This window comes from Gambusia affinis, linkage group LG24 (genome assembly GCF_019740435.1).
Source record: "Gambusia affinis linkage group LG24, SWU_Gaff_1.0, whole genome shotgun sequence".
In the NCBI taxonomy this organism is placed as follows: Eukaryota; Metazoa; Chordata; class Actinopteri; order Cyprinodontiformes; family Poeciliidae; genus Gambusia; species Gambusia affinis.
Genome location: NC_057891.1, coordinates 8,627,645 through 8,646,295, shown reverse-complemented (window position 1 = coordinate 8,646,295; position 18,651 = coordinate 8,627,645). Strand labels below are relative to the sequence as shown.

The 18,651-nt window shown below is 39.3% G+C and overlaps 5 protein-coding genes across 6 annotated transcripts in view; 2 read left to right on the top strand and 3 right to left on the bottom strand.

Moving 5' to 3' along the window:
• Positions 1-1,459: 1,459 nt before the first annotated feature.
• The window catches only part of arhgef7b (Rho guanine nucleotide exchange factor (GEF) 7b), a 51,278-nt gene continuing 34,086 nt past the window's right edge, over positions 1,460-18,651 (top strand). The window contains exons 1-4 of one of the 2 annotated variants that reach the window (XM_044109198.1): positions 1,460-1,550; positions 16,690-16,850; positions 17,402-17,585; positions 18,501-18,574. The gene's annotated coding sequence lies outside the window, so the exon portion shown is untranslated. Of the gene's footprint in view, positions 1,551-16,689; positions 16,851-17,401; positions 17,586-18,500; positions 18,575-18,651 lie in introns of those variants that run through there. The other variant, XM_044109199.1, reaches the window with a different exon arrangement.
• On the top strand, positions 1,465-14,222 carry unc50 (unc-50 homolog (C. elegans)). Its single transcript, XM_044109226.1, has 7 exons — positions 1,465-1,550; positions 11,785-11,986; positions 12,704-12,976; positions 13,059-13,179; positions 13,254-13,393; positions 13,485-13,592; positions 13,710-14,222. The coding sequence occupies exons 3-7, from the start codon at positions 12,709-12,711 to the stop codon at positions 13,844-13,846; spliced, it is 774 nt and encodes a 257-aa protein (XP_043965161.1). The 5' UTR covers positions 1,465-1,550; positions 11,785-11,986; positions 12,704-12,708; the 3' UTR covers positions 13,847-14,222.
• zgc:110699 (uncharacterized protein LOC325371 homolog) lies at positions 2,056-5,740 on the bottom strand. The gene is made up of 8 exons (XM_044109227.1): positions 4,955-5,740; positions 4,692-4,784; positions 4,236-4,292; positions 4,092-4,165; positions 3,497-3,632; positions 3,094-3,187; positions 2,929-3,000; positions 2,056-2,233 (listed from the first exon to the last, which is right to left on the bottom strand). Exons 2-8 carry the CDS (start codon positions 4,741-4,743, stop codon positions 2,125-2,127), a joined length of 594 nt encoding a protein of 197 aa, XP_043965162.1. The 5' UTR covers positions 4,744-4,784; positions 4,955-5,740; the 3' UTR covers positions 2,056-2,124.
• On the bottom strand, positions 5,833-10,911 carry ndufs1 (NADH:ubiquinone oxidoreductase core subunit S1). Its single transcript, XM_044109200.1, has 19 exons — positions 10,797-10,911; positions 9,750-9,826; positions 9,463-9,554; positions 9,173-9,280; positions 9,004-9,080; positions 8,828-8,909; positions 8,617-8,747; positions 8,350-8,535; positions 8,141-8,275; positions 7,948-8,062; positions 7,729-7,874; positions 7,522-7,650; positions 7,223-7,352; positions 6,976-7,136; positions 6,749-6,903; positions 6,510-6,685; positions 6,302-6,436; positions 6,147-6,219; positions 5,833-6,071 (listed from the first exon to the last, which is right to left on the bottom strand). Exons 2-19 carry the CDS (start codon positions 9,820-9,822, stop codon positions 5,980-5,982), a joined length of 2,196 nt encoding a protein of 731 aa, XP_043965135.1. The 5' UTR covers positions 9,823-9,826; positions 10,797-10,911; the 3' UTR covers positions 5,833-5,979.
• On the bottom strand, positions 14,225-17,579 carry LOC122826879 (probable uridine nucleosidase 2). The gene is given in 9 exon segments (XM_044109228.1): positions 14,225-15,606; positions 15,677-15,883; positions 16,697-16,761; positions 16,764-16,829; positions 16,914-17,025; positions 17,135-17,290; positions 17,292-17,315; positions 17,396-17,475; positions 17,478-17,579. Coding segments are annotated over 9 exon segments (918 nt in total). The 5' UTR covers positions 17,572-17,579; the 3' UTR covers positions 14,225-15,492.

Sequence of the window (18,651 nt, the reverse complement as noted above, 5' to 3'; positions counted from 1 at the left end):
GGTATAATTTTGTCATTTTAGTGAATTAAATGTTTTTTCCATAAAGAATTTACAACAGATTAATGAAATATGTAGGTATTTGTTACCCATATCATTAAATTAAAGGAGTTCCTTATAAAATAATCCTATTTGTTTACAGATTTAAGCTGATTTTGGGGCTTTCCACACAAATTTGAAGCATCTTGTCTTTATGCCAACTTTATTTGTGTAGCTCATTTCCAACAACTCATGCTGCACAACATTCAACTAAAAAAAAACTAAAGTAAAGTAACTTAAAAACAGATGTTAAAATGAAAATGTCCAGGTCAACATGTTAAGCTTTCTGCTCAATGCTTGAATTCAATCTGAATTTCTGCTTTAGAAATATATTTGCTAAAATAAATGTTAAATTCCTATTTTACCTACTTTATTCACTGTTTCAAGACTTTTATTTGAATCTAAGTCTAACAATTAATGATTGGATGTTCATTTTCTGACGCTTGCTCTGATCCTCCGCTCCTGATTGGCTGTCTGTGTGATGATGCGGGCATGACTCATCTTCTATTCTGAGCCAAAAAAAATAGCTGACTTGGGGGTCCTGACCTTTTGTCTCCCTGGTGACTGCCCTGATGTCATCACCTCTCGTTGATCGACATCCTTCTCTTCCCTCTCGCTTGTTCTCACTGCTCCTCTAATCCGTTCAGGTTTGTTGCACCGCAACTGAAAACTACTCCGAGGTGGAGGATGTGCGGATTGTGAGACGCTCTCTCAATTACCATTAATGCAGCTGACCTTGTTAACTGGCTTTAGTAGATTCACTGTCACACCCTTTCATGGCACTGAATGTAAATTGATGCTTTGATATTTGCTGTTATCATAAAAGAACTGATTAGAATGGGAACAATCAGCGTCCTCTCTGCTTTAAAGCCACATGACGAGGAAAACCAAATGCTTTCCTTAATTTTCTATTAAAATAGAAAGACTGTATTTGTTAGAAAATTTAGTGTAAGAAAAAAATGTGACTGGATTAAAGTTATAGACTGCCTAAATGCCACACCAGTGCAGTAGTTCACTCAAAAAGAGCCCTGACCAAGTACAGACTTCATATGCTTCAGTGTATGGATATATCAATCAAGCTGAAAGTTTAAATCTGCAACTTTCTGCATAGTTTTAACATATGTGTTTATATATACAACCAAAGGGCCTTGTGGTTTGTTGGTTTGGTGGCAACAGGGTGGAGTGACTGACGTATAATAAATGGTCATGGGGGTGGACAAATTTGTAGAGCCGCGGGTGAGCACACCTCCAATTTTCTATAACAAATAGTTAGAGACTGCTCACTCATTGTGGTTCCAATAAAAAAAGACCAAACTTTGACAAAGAAACCCCGATTTTTTTTTTCCTTCTTTTTTTGTTTCCTCGTCAGGATTTGCCTCATTTTCTGCCGTTCACCGTCTTCCCCTTTCTTGTCTCGCCCTTCAGATGCCTCGCTGTGATCGTGAAGTTCAGAAGTTCAAAGAAGGGCGAGAAGCTTGCGGGGGAAATGCAGGGACGCTGTCGAGCAGTGCCAGGTCGGTAATGAAAGCCAGCTTCATTCTTTACATGCTCTTACATCATCATCTGCACTGTTCATGCAGCTGTTTTCCTCACAGTCCCACTGCTGAACTCTAACAACAGGTTCACTGCATGTGTTTTGAGTTTCTTGTGCTTCTTTATAAATGAGTGGTATTGAGATGATGAGATTTGCATCATAGAGCAAGATCATCATCATTTATGTCCAAGAATTAGCCATCTGATTTTAAAGTTTTCTTTTATTCTGGCGTTATTTCTATAAAATCTTAAATTTTGCTAAGAAAAATTATTTAGAGGGTTAGAGTCGGGTCAGACAAGTCCCTCCACACCAAAAGAATCTGAAAGGTAAGTTGGGGAGAAAAGTTGACTTTGCTTCCCTCTATTGGTGGAACAATTACATAACAATACAAGTAAATCTATGCAAGAAAATACTAAAAGAAAAGACCAACAGAAGAAACGTAGTTAATTTTTATCCTTAAAGAAATACAAATTTGCTAATTTAGTTTTTATTTATAGAATATCTCCAGATAAAATCACTTAAAAGTTAGATCCCGGCTGAATAGCTTGCCGCTGTCACCACTGCATTGTCTTTGAGCGCGTCAGCTTCCTGGTCAAAGCATGGCGCACTGTCAGCATGTAGGAGCGCCTGTCAGGTAGGGGGCGCTGCTGATCCAACGTCAGCCTGTGGCACATGAAACAACATAGGAGCAACGCCAGGGGAGGCTAGAGACATAAGAAAATTAAACTGTTTCTTAGCTCCCCCAAACAAGCAAAATCTTTTAAAGTCTGAGACAGAATAAAGATTAATCTGGATTATAAATGTATGTTTATTTATTAAAGAAAAACCTTCCAAACCTAACAATGTCTGGCAATAAGATTTTTACATTTGACAGCGTAAGTGTCTGGTTTAAGGTCAAGCCTCATCAATTTATTTTGATTTTTTTTACATTTTATTTTCATTATTTATTTTGGTCATTTATATCTTTTCCATACACAAGTAAAACAAAAAACATACCATGCTAAAAAGAAAACTAAGCTAACCAACAAAGCTTAAGAAAATAAAACAAAACAAAACTAATACAGAAATAGACCAACAATATTTAAATTCATGTCAATGACAAGTAGATAAAGTGTAGACCAAAAATGTCTGCAGTTTTATGTAGACCAAGCATTTAAGTGACATTCAGAATATATTTTACATTATTTAAACACAAAATAAAATTTTTTAAAAAGCTAAAAACCACAAGGGCTGCATAAAATTTCAAAATCAGTGATGTATTTTGATCTAACTATGTAATGTGCATGACTGATAAAGTGTAAAATTAAAATGTTTTAGCAGTTTGTGTTAAAAAAAAATACAAAAATGCAAAAACAGACCTGATGAGTTGGAAAATTGCTGCTTCCACTGATAAAACTGCCTCTGCTACTGACAGCTCTCTGAAGCCACATCTGCACATGAGACACAGAAATAAAATCAGCAGGGAAACAAATTAAAATGTTACATTTCTAAAGAGCAGTTGCACAAACATAAGTATACAAAACCCTAAATCTTTGGCAAGTCTCTGTCCCTCCTCTGTTGTCACCTTCCTGCCGACTTCCAGATCTGCCTTATTGGCTACCAGCACTGTAGGAAAAACTGACACACAATAAAATGGCATTAAAACAGCAGTGAGCAGGATGATGCCTTGGCATGCAGTCTGCCTACTGAGCACAGGATGGACTACCAAACAAGGAATGTGAGTTAGCTCCAGCTGCTCATGTGTGTAGGTGACAAAAGACAGATGTCAACCAGAGAACAAACTGTCTCTGGAGGGCAACATAATGAACACAGAGAGGTCAAAGGTTCAGCTGCATGTGTTCAAGGATCCTTGAAGAGACTTTATCTAAAATTAGGGCAAGTAGAGTAACTCGAACGACTCCATGTAGTGAAGATGGTAATTGTTACCGAGACTTTGCTTGGTTTTGTCGATGAGCGTTTTAAGTCGAGGGATTTCCAGGAAGCCAGAGCGCTGAGTGATAGAGTAGAGCAGTAGGAAACCGTCAGCCCAGCGAATGGAGGACTCAATAGAAGCCACAGAGCTCTAGAGCAGAATGAGTCATAAAATACTACAATTAAGCCATTATTAGCATTATATGTAAGCCTTAGTTCAGAGATACATAGTCAAAAAAGCTTTCTGAGCTGAATAGTGCTTAGCTTAGTTTCACACAAATGCTAGGAGAAAGTAAGAAGCTAGATTTATAAATACAATTCACACATTTATTTCTTTAGTTAGTTTTTTTTATTTTTTTTACCATTATTCTGTGAGATTTAGAGGCTGGTGAAAGTAAGTTTGCTTTATTTATAATTTGGAGACTTGCTAAGCACTAAACTAGCCTCCAAACTGACTTGGAAATAACATCTTTTGCTTAAATGTTAATATACTGCCTTTGTATTCAAGGTAGGAATAGTTGTAGAAATAATTTGCTTGGTTTATCATTAAATCAGTACCACTTTCCAATAGATGCATTGTTACTTTTGACAAATAAAATTTAAAACCTACCTTACAAGGTAAGTCCAAGATCTCCAGATCAACAGTTTCCTGGTCCACCATCCGACTACATCTGTATGTCACCTCTGCAGAAATACCTTAGTCATTACTGTACGCTCCATGTCAGAAATGGAATAATATTTACTGGAATCTCACCCTTCTTATGGTCATATTCGCCAATAAAACGCTTCGTTATAAACCGAACACACAGTGCTGGAGATACAAAACAGACACGATCACTGCAAAGTGTCTAACCCACAACACAACACATGCTGACTTACAAAAGAAATTTCACACGTAAGGCAATGCTTCTGAGAGATAATCCTATTGAGTCAGGCTTAAGAACACAGAAAGCATTAAATTGATGCAAAATCCTGCAAATTTTAAATAAAACTCTTGCAAATCAACAAATTGAGGAGTAAGAAACTGTAAAGCAGTGCAAAGCAGAGCAAGCTAGCATAAAAAAATTGCTTAAGTTCTCACAAAGAAACGCAGTTAGAGATTACCAATTTATCTATTGGTATTTTCTGTTTGCATCAACACAAAGTAGTGCATTATTGTGCAGTGGTCTGCTTTCCGTTCCCTCTTGAAGTTTTAAGTTGTCCACTTTACCTGTTTTTCCAGTGTTCTGAGCTCCCAGAATGAGGAGCTTAACAGGAACCATTCTTTCCAATTTGTACACACCCTTTTCATCCAAGAAAGTCCCTAAATTGGAAGCAAAATTGAGTTACACACTACCTTTCAGAATTTAACAAACCGAGTTGATTGAGTCAATATTTGCAGACTAATGTTATGAACTTACAAGAAATCAAAGCGGAAAAAAAAAACCAACCAAACTATCTAGGGGAGTAAAAGGAAAACAGAAATCAGCTTGCCTCCCAGTCTGAGACACTACACAGATGCGACTGTCTTCTGTCCTGCAGGGTGCCTGTGTGACTCTGCACTTGTGTTTGGTTATAACAGGTCTTTCTCTGTGGACAGGATATGACAGGAGCAATTTATCCAAAGAAACAGGATCCAAGTCCAAACACAAATTTTATTTTGGTTCCATTAAAGAAACATGTACACCTTTGCAGTGAATTAGAACCATGCAGACACATTGTCTCATATAATATCGAGCTTTTGCTATTTTGAATGTGCAAGCAACAGGAAAGTGCTTATCTCATTATTATTATTACTTAAATATCTGAGGGCGTTTGATCAGTGCCATGCTTGTTATTGACCATCATGTTTCAGCATTTTGGCGCCTGCTGTAGCGCAGCATCACAACACTGTAGATAAATATCAATATCTATCAACAGATACCTTTAATTTCTACACCACTGCAGTCAATCAAGAGCTTTATTCATCCCATCGCACGCACATGTTCATAAACAGATACATTTAAAGGTTTGAGTGACTTGCCCAGGGGCAAATTGTCCTGTGGCAGAACCGCAACTGACAACTCTACGTGCTAAGACAGTGGTTGGATTGTAACTAGTAACAATATTTGTTTGTAGACAATTAAATGCCTGGAAGAAAGGTCCTTGCAGGTTATATTGCTGTTAAAGGTCAGTAGTGTCCAGTTTGCATTCTGTAATGAAGAGACAAATTATGTTTAGTTCTGCACTGTTTTTTTGTATTTATCTGTTGTTTTATGTTATTTTGCTCTGTAAAGCAATTTGGTCTTCTTCATTGCGGTTGTGTAGAGTGCTATATAAATGATTGGTTGGTTATGAAGATGCATTATAATAAATGAACACTGCAGACTGAATAAAGGCATCCTTAAGATTTTATTTATATTTCTCAGCATTATCGAATAAAGCCGCTTCACAATGAGTGAAAACAATGTAATGTATACAACAAGGAAAAGTTTTAAATTATAGAACAGAGACTTGTGTTTCAGGGCAGATGGAGGAGTTCAGCAGACGGATGGCTCGTCGACCGCAGCGGCTCCTTCTGTGAGAGCTTTAACACACTTGGCCATGGTTTGGGAAGCTCTGCTGATGGAGTCTGAACGAGGAAGAATCATATTTGGTTTGGCACATCTTTTCATTTTGTTGTGTTTTACTAATTCATTGAAATTACCGGTCATATAGAAGTCTTTAGCGGTGATCTGAGGTGGCACCAGAGGAGCTGCAATGAAGTCCTGATTTACAGTCTGGGAATAAAGAGAAAAATTAGGAAAACGTTTATGTCGGAGAGCAAGAATGGCAGGAAGAAGAGGAAGAATCATTTCCAACCTTTGAGAGTTCATTGGCCTGTTTGAAGTAGTTCGCCTCCTCGACATCATCATAACGGACCAGGTTGGGAGAGACTTCTGCCAGCCTGGACCGGACCTCTTCCAGTGACTCATAGGGCAGCGTCACACCCGCCAACTGCAATCACAACAAACGCTCATAAAATTGTCGCTAAACAACTTCTGAGCAACGATAGTGGACTGATGCTGACCTCAGATACAGCTCTGATGATTTTCCAGTCGTCTCTGGCCATGCCAGGGGGAGTGACAGCCAGCTTGGTGTGCTGGCTGCGGCCCTCAGTGTTGACATAGGTACCGTTTTTCTCCGTGTACGCTGCACCAGGTAGGATGATGTCTGCCATAGGAGCTCCCACGTCCCCATGATGGCCTGGAGGAGTGAAAATTCATCTTAAATATCCAGGAATGGCTGAAATATTTGCGGTGTGCATACCCTGGTAGATGATGAGGCAGTCCTTCGGCAGGTCGGCTCTAGTGATGCAGCCAGCATCAGCTCCGAGCAGGAACAGGACTTTAGGTGGATTCTTCCTGATTGTGTCAACACCGGCCTTGTAGCCTAGATCTAAGGCAGCCACCTGACTGGCCACTCTGCACAAAAAGCAACACTTACAACCTCATGTTCTTCATTCCACACTGATCTAGAGCTTTGCAAAGCCGCACCTGTGCAGGACATTGAGGACCTTCCAGCCATCCTCCACCCCGCTGCTGGCCCTGGCGTTTTGAGCGATGGTGGAGACGGCGCTCAGGATCGCAGCACCGTCTTCTCTCTGCAGTGCACTGCTTCCCACAACCACCGCCGGATGTGTTGCAGCTGCGAGGACCTGCAGACGATGAGGAAAGGAGAACCTGTATAGACCAGGGATATGAGATGTCCACAATGATCCGAGCGAGTTTGTGTGCCAGTCACCTGACAGAACGGATGCGTGCCATTGGCCAGCTCCTTCAGGACTGAAATCTCCTGTCCCAGGTGCTCATATGTATAAGTCAGATCAACCTGGTGGCCCACCAAGGCAACACGCAGCTCATTGTGAAGCCAGCTGCATACAAGAAAGAAGAAAGTCATGCAAGTATTATGCCAAGCACTTTTAAGGACTTGAGGCAGAAATTAATCACTTTCCAAACCTTGAAAAGCATTTTAAAAGGACTTTAAGCACCCATACAATCATGTGTAAACTTTTCCACACGTTTCTCCCTGGTCTGTCTTACCTTTTGCGGATTCTGGCGTTGAACAGCGGAGCCTCATAGCGAGGGTTTGTTCCCACAAGCAGCAGAAGATCACACTCTTCGATGCCGGCGATGCGGGAGTTCAGCAGGTAATTGGAGCGGAAGTCGGTGCTGAAGAGAGAGTAACGATTCAGCGCTGTTCGATATTAGGAATAATGTGAAGTGAAAGGGAAGCAGAGCCTTCCTCACCCCGCTCCTGCCATGGGGAAGACCTCCTCGGTGCAGAGGCTCTCAGAGTCGAGTCTGTTGAGGAGATCTTTGAGTGAAACCAGAGCTTCGGCGTCTGCCATCCCTCCTACGATGGCCGCCACCTCGCTCCCCTGAACGCTCTGGAGCTGCACAGGTAACAACATCAAATTAGAACATGTAGCTAAACAGAAACCTGTAAAGCAGCTGTGATAAACTTACAGCTCCAGCAACACGAGTGAGAGCATCCTCCCAGGTGGTTGGTGTCAGCTGACCTGAATTGTCCTTCACCATTGGTTGGGTCAGCCTCTGCCTCTTCAGCCCATCGTAAGCAAACCTGCGAACACGTTTAATCAATTGATTAAACATCTGTGGGAGGGGGACAAGTTCCTGTTTTGGGGTATTGATGCATCACCTGGTTTTATCAGAGATCCATTCTTCATTAATGTCTTCATGCAGCCTGGGCATCACCCTCATCACCTCACCTCCTCTTGTGCTCACCACGATGTTGCAGCCCACAGAGTCCAACACGTCAATTGACTCAGTTTTCCTGCAAGAACGATGGAAATTAACAGAAATGTTCTGTTTTGCATGGTCATAAAGGAGCACTAAACCCTGTTCTACCTCGTCTCCCAGGGTCTGGCGGTGAAAGCGTAGGGTTTGGAGGTCAACGCCCCGACAGGACAGATGTCTATGATGTTCCCAGACAGCTCTGACATAAACATCTTCTCCACATATGTCCCGATCTGCAGCTCGTTTCCTCTTCCTGTCGTTCCCAGGTCTTCCACTCCAGCGATCTCGCTGGCAAAACTGGAAAACAATTCAGAAAAACAATGATTGAATCCTTGCCAATAAGCTGTTGCTAGCCAGACGCATGCATGGTTCACTCACCGGACGCAGCGTGTGCACTGGATGCAGCGGGTCATGATGGTCTTGATGAGCGGTCCAATGTTTTTGTCCTCCACTGCTCTCTTTCCTTCTGTGAAACGGCTGCGATCTGAGCCGAACTGCATGGACTGGTCCTGAAAACAGATTTCACTTTTCCAGCATCTACGGCTAAAGATCCTATTAAAGTCTTTCTTGTGGACAGAGTCAAGCTTACCTGCAGGTCACACTCTCCACCCTGATCACAAATGGGGCAGTCCAGTGGGTGGTTTGCCAGCAGGAACTCCATCACACCCTCTCTAATAGCACACATTCACAAAGTTTATTTGCCGTCTTCTAAATCCTAAAAGCATCGTACTGCGAAAATCACACCGTGGTCACTAAATCCTGTACCTGGCTTTGCGTGTCTTTTCCGAGTTTGTGAGAATATTCCAACCTTTCATGACGGGCATGGCACAGGCTGCCACTGGCTGGAGACCACAAGCATAAACACTTTGTTATAACCTTTGTCATAATCCATCTCAGGGTGGTACCAGATAAGTTCAGCCCAATGTAAAAATACCTTTGGGGCTTTCTCGATCTCCACAAGACACATCCGGCAGTTTCCTGCAACTGAGAGACGCTCGTGGTAGCAGAACCTCGGGATCTGAATTCCTGCTTTCTCACAAGCCTGACAAGAAAACCAATCAGTCATTCAGGCCTCAAGAAAGAGCTGATATCTGAATCGGCCTGATCGGAATATCTCTTTCAGTTGTTCAAAATAATCATTAGTTGTAACATTTAGTAAATACTTAAATGCATCGTGACACACAACTCTTTTAGTTTGCATCAAAACCATCTGAGGATTCTTACTTGCAGGACTGTGGTCCCAGGCTCCACCTCTACTGGTTTCCCATCCACAAACACTTCCACCATGTTGCTGGCAGCACGCACAGCAGAGCGCACTAAAGATGCACAAAGAAAATGAACGATTAGCTAAAACTGCTTCACTTGATCAACAATTACAGAAACAAAATATTTGACATTTACTGCTATGCTGCAAAAAAGTGATCAATTTATAATAAGATTTTTTTTCTTTCTTTTTAAAGTTTGCTGTTCGGCAATGAAACTGAAACAATAAGTGTGTTGTTGGATCTTACCGGGATTGGAAGGAGCCAGGCTGCCCTTTGCAGCCCCGGCAAGAGCTCGACCAACTGTTGGCAGTCGCAACATGACCCTGCAAGGCGAAATACTGAGGTTTATTGAGACATGCAACAGAATACACTGCATTAACAAGTGAAAAGAGGACAGAGAAGACTTGTTTCATAAAGTTCTAGAGATTCAGATCATTTTCCTAGGTTTCAGACTTTTCCTGACTCAAATGCAAGCTTGTTCTGAAGTTGCTAAAATATTATAGATATTTGAATGTAAAATATTAATGCTAGACAGGAGTCAGGTGTTACTATCAAACTAAAAACAGGAAGACGAAGCTGGTTAACAAGAAAATTGAGAGGGATACCTTTAGTCATTCTTTGTTTCACTTTTGCATTGAATTTAAGTAAAATTTTAAGAGACCAAGTTTTGTGTGTGGAAAAAAAAGACATTAATACATTAAATTTTTACTTTTTTGAATGAAGGGACAGTTTATTCTTTCCAAAATATTATCGTAAACGTGTTAAGACTTGAAATTGTATTAATTAATAATCAATGACAAGAAGCTTTTGTATAATAATAGCAGAACAGAGACATTTTAAGGTGCTTAAAAATGTCTCTGACAACCACAGACTGTGCTGTAAGAATAATTAGTAGAATAAGTAATATTGACTAATGAAGCTGGTAATAGGGAAATATTAGTCTGGATCAATAGTTAGGTCCTGTCAACAATAACAAGTGTCTTTGCTCCCAAAGTGAATTCCCTGACGTTTCTCCGACATTTGCAGGGGTAAGGACGGACTTAATGTTCGTCTAAGTTTTAAAAATCCTACTTAATGAATAACATGTTTTATGTAATATTAAATGAGATGGTTACATGAATCTCCCAGGGAGCTAATAACGTTAGCTAACAGTACTCAAGGACACGGACAGTGAGGGTTGTTGGACGAAACCAAAATAAACGCGCTCCAAAATATCTTTTTTCACCCGTCTTCTGCGTGCTCATCATATTTGTCTGCACCTGCATACATGTAAAATGTGCTGTTCGTTCTCACCTTTTGCTATTTGGCCTTCTCGACCAGAACAGCGGTGATGTTAGTTATCTCACCGGAGAAGCGACTATGGCGATAACGGAAACGCTACGGTTCACTTCCGCTGTACGGCCTGAATTGTCACAATAAAAGTCTCTTTACCTTTCAAATTTTTATGCAAGACTGACACAATCTGAATTATGTTTAATAAGTTTTACTACTACTACTAATACTACTACTACTACTACTACTACTACTACTACTACTACTACTACTACTACTACTACTACTATTATTATTATTATTAAGAATTTTTGAAATATTTTCTTCTCCATATGATTAAAGAAAGAAGATTTTAAACAAATATTCTAACTTTATTCTGTGAGTAATGTAAGTAGTAAGTTGAATGAATGGTTTTACTATTAAAGTTAAGCTTTACATTAAAGTGTAAACTGTTTGCTATAGGTTTTGATGGTAAAATCGAGAAGCGTTGTGTACTTGGTAAATATCTGCCACCCATTGGCCAAAAGGTAAAGGTGCATCACATTTTTAAAATCAAGACAGCCAAGCCAGTGTCCTCAGAGATTTTTAAAAATTTATTTTATTTGCTTAATGCTTTATTTGCTTAATTATTTAGCAAAATTCTGACTTTAATCACAGAATTTTGACTTCATTTGGCCACTTAGCAAAATTACCTTAAACTGACATGTTGCTCCAGAAAGTTAGTTCTCAACCTGCGCAACACTCATGATCTGCATTACCTTTTTTGGAAACGTGTGGTTATGAAGTATGAATTATGTAAAAATTCTTAAATTATTTCTAATCGTACTGTTTTAAATAACAAAATATGTTTAGATGTGTAGGCTTTTGAGATCTACTGTATTGCACTGAAATCTCCTAAATTGTGTTCGAAACTCTTTGTTTTTTCTAGATTTTCAGCTTGAAAATCCTCATTACAGTTCCTCTGTAATGAGGCCTTGAAAGATTTTAACACACGTTTCTTATTTATCAGGTTTCACTAATAACTCTTCGGAAAAGGGGTTGTAGAACGGCTGGACCTCATAGACTACATTTCCCATGATGAAATGGGGAAATTTACCGGAAGTAACTACGTGTGCACTTTCGCGACTGTCCAGGAAGCGTTTTCCAAGCAGCTACAGAGACGAGAAGGATAATTGTTTGGGGGGTTTTTGTCGAGGAGAATTAAACCAAAAGTAAGTAATTATTCATTTGCGAAACGATTTTTTCTTGATTAAAATATAAACCTGGTGCCGGTTTGAGATAGAACTTAGACAGGCCCTCTCTATTTCTCAGACTTGTTAGCAACAAGCTAGTTAGCTAGTGTTTGTTAACAAACAACATAAAATAAAAACGATGTATAATATTTTAGGGCTTGTAAATGAGTATATTTTGATCCAGTAGAGTTGACAAAGGATTTTAGTGGTATGTATATTATAAGAAATGCACAATTCTTAGGTTTTGATCAAGCATTGTATATGTAGCACTTGGAGCTCGTGCTACCTCTCTGATTTAGTTTTTAGCTCCTTATTAATGGTTTTTATTTGATAGATTTTTCAATATTTGAGTTGTGTCTGAGTCACAATTAAAGTTACATGTATAATGCATGTAGCTGTTATGTATTATGAAATTGTACTGTTGGAAGAGGTTTGTAAAACATGATACAGGTATACTGCAGATTCAATGTTCTACAAGATTTATGTAAGCTGCTTTAAAACTCAAATTATGTGATTAAAATACATGTTCATTAGATATTCAATTATGAATGTCCACAGTGAAACTGGTATGCGAGTAGTATTGCAAGACAAAAGTGACCTGAAAATGGAATCTTGAGGAATCCTGCATGAGATAGTTGTTCACTCAGATTTTTGATTGCTGTCTTTCTAAACCTGTGTTTTCTGATTTGTGGTCAGGCACCATGCTGCCGACTACCTCGCCACAAAGTAACGGCGACCCCAGCTCCAGGGATGCTGCCCGTCACACAGCAGGTGCCAAGCGCTACAAATACCTACGGCGATTGCTCTATTTCAGACAGATGGACTTTGAGTTCGCCGTGTGGCAGATGCTTTACCTGTTCACATCGCCACAGAGGGTCTACCGCAACTTCCACTACAGGAAACAAACAAAGGACCAGTGGGCAAGGGATGATCCCGCATTTCTGGTTCTTCTCAGCATCTGGCTGTGTGGTAAACTTGAACTTGTTGTATTTGATTAATAAATTAAGCATTTAAATTAGCACAGTCACCTCACATTTTATTGTTTTTACAGTATCAACGATCGGTTTTGGTCTTGTTCTGGAAATGGGAGTTGTGGAGACTTTGAAGCTGCTGCTGTGGGTGGTCTTTGTCGACTGCATAGGTGTTGGTCTGCTCATTTCAACCCTTATGTGGTGAGTTACTGTGCTGATTAAAAATACCAAAGCGATTTCTGACAGACACGCTAAAATAAAATTTTCTTTTCCAGGTTTATCAGCAACAAATATCTGCTGAAACACCCGAGCAGAAACTTTGACGTCGAGTGGGGTTATGCATTTGATGTTCATCTGAATGCTTTCTACCCACTTCTAGTCATTCTGCATTTTTTGCAGCTTTTCTTTATCAACCGTGAGTATGTTGTCTCCTTCTTGCTGTGTTGCACTGTTTGGATCTGCAGACAAACTGTTTATGTGGATATGTTTTCTTTTTCTTTTCACAGATCTCGTGGTAATAAACTCAGACTGGTTCCTGGGTTACTTTGTTGGGAACACTCTGTGGCTCATCGCCATCAGTTACTATCTCTACATCACCTTCTTGGGCTACAACGGTGAGACTTATGCGTATCAAATTGATTCTGGCTTGCAGGAAAAAAAACATTTCTTTTTCTGCCACAAGGTAGAATTTGGGTGAAGGTGTGCTTTTAACCGTTGTTTCTTTCTTACAGCTCTACCTTTCCTGTCGAACACTGTGGTGCTCCTCTACCCCTTCGCTCTGCTCGGCCTCATCTACTTCCTCTCTATATCTCTGGGCTGGAACTTCACCCAGGGTCTCTGCTGGTTTTATAAGTACCGAGTCCAGTAGGAACCTTTTCAATTTCTAATCGGATGCAAGCTGGTTCCAGATGAACTCAAAACAAAGAAAAAGAGAAAAAGACTCAAACTTTCTGTTTCTAGCTGAATGTGGCTGAGAGAGACTTCTGGCTGACTCTTGGAGAACTGAGACTCTGTCTTGATTGAGTCTGAGCTGAGCTCCTTTTGGTTCTGTCAGCTCTTCTGTTGAACTCCAGTAAAAGGCGACGTGTTTCTACTAGCTCCAGACAAAAAAATGGGACAAACCAGACTTTTATCAATGTCCTCCTTGTGTGACTGCTAAATACACAATACACATATATAGTTGTAATATAAGCCAAAAGGTCTCATTTTGAAGAAACATTTTTTTTTGGTTTCTAGTTGTGTTTGGAAAAAAAAAACATAGATAATCCTGCTTGAAGAAGTTAAGACACATGGGATGCAGATGGTTTTTCTTTTTTCCTTAAAGTGTACATTCCAAAGCACTTTCAATAAAGGGTTTTATTAAATTAAACTACCTCAGTTTGGGTGCTTGGAGGAGAAACCCACATTTCCCTGTAGTTCTTCAGCATGTGTTAGCCTTCTACTGGGAATTTAAAAAAATGTTTTCTTGTGATATTTATTGCATTGGATTAAATCTCTGTAATGTCAACACTAATTTAGACCTTTAAGAATTGATTGAGGTTTAAGTCTCTGTTCTGACTTCCTTAGTTATAATTGAGTCTTTGCCTGAAGGGTTCTTGAAGGATTTTACTTAAGTTGTTTGCAATAAATTATCTCACTTTTGCATTATGGAGGATCCTGTGCAGGATTTTAATGCAAAAATTAAAAAAAATTGATGCACTTGGAAATAGTCTCTAACATAAAATGTCCAAAAACTGAGACCCTGAGAATACTTTGCAAATGCACTGTCGCATCATAATTTGACAAGTTCATGCAAGGAAAAAAATGGCTCACCTGCTAAATATGAACTAATTTGTACTTATGGCAGCAGATCTATTGGCACAGATGAATCAAATCTTAATTATGATAACAAAAAGTCTTGGCCAAAAGTTTGGAACTGACAGAAAACCTGTTTTAACAGGCTGCTTCAGTTTCAGTGGCTGCAGCTTGAAACAACTTTAGGTTGCTATGAAGTGCGAGTACAATTTATTTCAACGTTTACCTCATAAATAGAAGCTCATTTGCACAGAGATTAAAAGCTCTGATTAGATTCTTTTAGATCTTACAACCACAGAAAAGGTGATGGTCAAGGAACTAGGTGTATTCATAAAAACACAAAAAACATCTGTATATGATAGCAAAGGTTTATTACGCAACTAGAGTTCTTCATTCTCCAAAACATTTTCTGTTCATTAAAACTCATAAAAATCTGTCAGTAGAGGATAAAAACATAAACATTCACCTGGTTGTACTGTCTTAATGCCAAAATATAATCCAGAGCAACCACTTGCCTGGTTTTCAAAAACAGGGTTAAATTTTAAAGTTTAACCTAAAAAGAAAACATAAACAAGAAAAATAAAAGATCCAATCCAATTTTCCTCTATCTGCAGCTTAATGCTGGCTGAAGGATTTGTAAAAATGCTTGCTTTAAACCGTGTTGTAAATTGAAACCCAAAAGCTCATTTCAGGTTCTCCTCGTGTTACATGGTGATGTTTCTACTTTACGGCGTTGTGCAGCATTTTCTTCAGCTTCTCCAGGTCGGCTGTTTTCATGATGACGGCCATCATACCCCGGGTGTGTTTCCCATTCAGCTCCACTGTCACTGCCACCTGCCGGAGGAATCACTTTTAACCAAGCTTGGATTTTAAAAAAAAAGTAGCGACAGCGATGGAGGCTCACATGCTCACTCTCCGTTATGAATCCGTCGTCGACTGATACTCATCTGAATGAGCTTTCTGCGCACACATTAAACAAGACAACACAGCTGCTGCAAACAGCTGTAAAGACATTGCATTATACTGAACTTACTTTCATTGAAAGATCTGATATCTTCCTGATGAAAGCGGCCGTCTCTGTCTTTACGGACAGCCACTCGTCTCAGAAAGACTGAAAAATAATTTAAATAAATTTTTAATTGCATTCAGTTGTTTCCATCTTTTTATTAAAACCCACCAGGTGTGACTTTTGTCACACTTTTAACCATCTTGCATTCTTATTTGAATTGTATTCTTGCCTAACTTTGGTTGTGGTGATGCAAATGACATTTTTACAGATTGTGCATCTGTTTTTTTTTCTTCCAGTTTTCTAAATGCCTTCTAGACTAAATAGAATCATTTTTGTCCTTTGTTCTAATTTTTGAGAGAATCTGATGTGTTAAGGTGGTTAGAATTGTTTTTTTTCCCTTTTCCTTCTCTGAAACCTTCTCGGTTAAATAAAACATCAGTTGTCCAAACTCTGAATCTTTATACGAAAGATGTTCCTAAAACTGCAGAAAGAGTGGTACCTTTTTATTTATTGTAACAATTCTAACTATAAATGTTTGTGAATGATTTTTGAAAACCCTAAAAACTGGCTGTACTGTCAGCTATTTTTTTCCCTGTTGGTTCCATTATAGCATCAACAAAAGCAAAAATATTCTGTTTGTGGCGTTTCGACTGCAGTGGCATGCAGTTGCCAAAAAAAAAGACAGAGAAGAAGTTGTAAATAATTTTTTTATTGTCTCTTTTACCAGTATTACAGTAAATAATAAGATCACCTGACCCTAATATCAGTATTTTAGCGTGTTAGTTGGTTCTTTATCATTACAGCCAAAGTTATTAAGAGCCATTGTAGAAGGGTGTAAGGGCCTAAGAGCTGTTTGTGGTAATTAAAGCAGTAAATCTTATTTATGTGTAATTGCGTTTGTGTTTTAGGTCTCACCCATGAGAGGCTGCTCTTGCAGCTGAACTCCCACGCAGCGATGTAGGTGGGACAGGTGTAGCGGTAACGATGAAAGCCACTTCAGGATCGGCCACAACGTTGAACTCAGCACATGGAGTGGTGTTACCCTGAGCTGTAAGCGTGGATCAAGCAGGTGGGTAAATAAAAGAGACTCACAAAGTTGAATTTCTTAAAAAAAAAAAAAAAGTCTGCCCACGTTGAGTGTTTCCTCCCAAGATGTAGAGCGCTTTTAGTTTTTTGGGGAAGGAAGGGTCCAGCTGCACAGCGACTGTAAGGTTAGTCAGGGGTCCAGTAGCCACAAGTATCACCTGCAAGCCACGATACATATAAATCTGGAGCTTGAGGCAAACTACTGAAGGCGGTTTTGCATCTGTGGTGACAAAAAAGTGTGACTGTGTTAAAACTTATTTTTCCCACCTCTCCTGGATTTTCCCTTGTAATTTTAAGCATCGCCTGTGCAGCTTTCTTCTTCTGCAGCAGCTCCACACTTGGAGCATCTGGGTCTGGGACGTCTCTGAGTCCGTCTTTCCCATGATAATCTGATGCGTGCTGTTTTCTGGCCAGCAGAGGCTTTCGAGAAACCCTTATAAACTGGAATCTGTTGGACAGGGTGTGTAATTGGAAAAATATCCAGCAAAGTCAATAAACCAGATTAAGAAAACCTGCGTGTCATCGTACATCCAGCCTGTTGCAGACTTTCAGGACACGCAGGGTGTTTGTGAGGACGTTCTCCAGAGGAGTGTTGCCGTGGCAGCAGTAATCCCCAAAACCTCCACATCTGGAGCAGTGAGGGCAATCATGATGGCTTGAGCATCACCGACTCCAGTGTCAACGTCGAGGATCAGCTTCTTCATTCTACATTAAACGTGTATGTATGTCTGTTAGAGTCCTTTTTGAATAGTGCTTATAGGACTTTACAATTTTTACAGAAAATCTGAATTGTCATATTTAAATGCAAAGTTTGCATAAGTACTTTGACTACAGATTTGAAAATGGCCATATTTAATCCATTTTAACATAAGGAGTGCATAATACTTATGAGATTTGAAGCATTTAGATGCACAACAGATCTGATGATACATATTTTGTAAGGCCATTTTAAAAAAAAATTAGGTTCCATATGTAATTAAAATTTGAGATACAGTTAAATTATCATTCAAGTGTTGAGTTAAAATTCAATTTTGCATTTCAGTTTATATCTGATAATTAACTTGAATTGTAGTTAGATTGAAATCTAAGTCAAATTATTGCAACTCTGTCATTAAACCTGCTTTATATCTTATACCTGGGCAAAGAAGGCTTTAAACATAAATATGTATTATTAGAAATAAATATCAATTTTGCTGCATATAACTTTGTCTGCAGCGACGTCCAACTCACAGGTGTAAAAAATCAGGCCAAAACTCCAGCAAACAATAGTGAGAACCTTGTGAGAGGTTAAAATATTTGACCCAAGTCATGCCGTTCAAAGGCAAATCTGGATATGAAGAGAAAAAATATTTAGACTTAAAAGAAACTCTCCTGGCCATTTTTGTGGCGTTCCTTTTTTAAAGCACCATCTCCTTTAATTTCTGGCAGTATGCATTTATTTACATCTGAAATTGTGAGGAAAATGTCACATATTTCCAGTTGGATGGAGTCCAATATGAAAGTTACAAATGATCCTGTATAGTGTGTCTGTATAAAATTATCAATATACAGTAAGTGAAGTATGCAATATGCAATATGCCAATTAATCTCGATCTTGTCAACTAAAATGACTCAAACTGCTTCTTTTGCTCAGAACAGAAGCAGAAGCAGTCGGCACTAAACTGGCTGACCTGGAAGACGATCCCCTCCGTCCGACTGAAATATAAGGTCAGAGAATTTTTTTTCTTTTCCACCCAACGTTTAGGTTGGATTGTATGACCTTACATGATTCCCTCTGGCTGCAG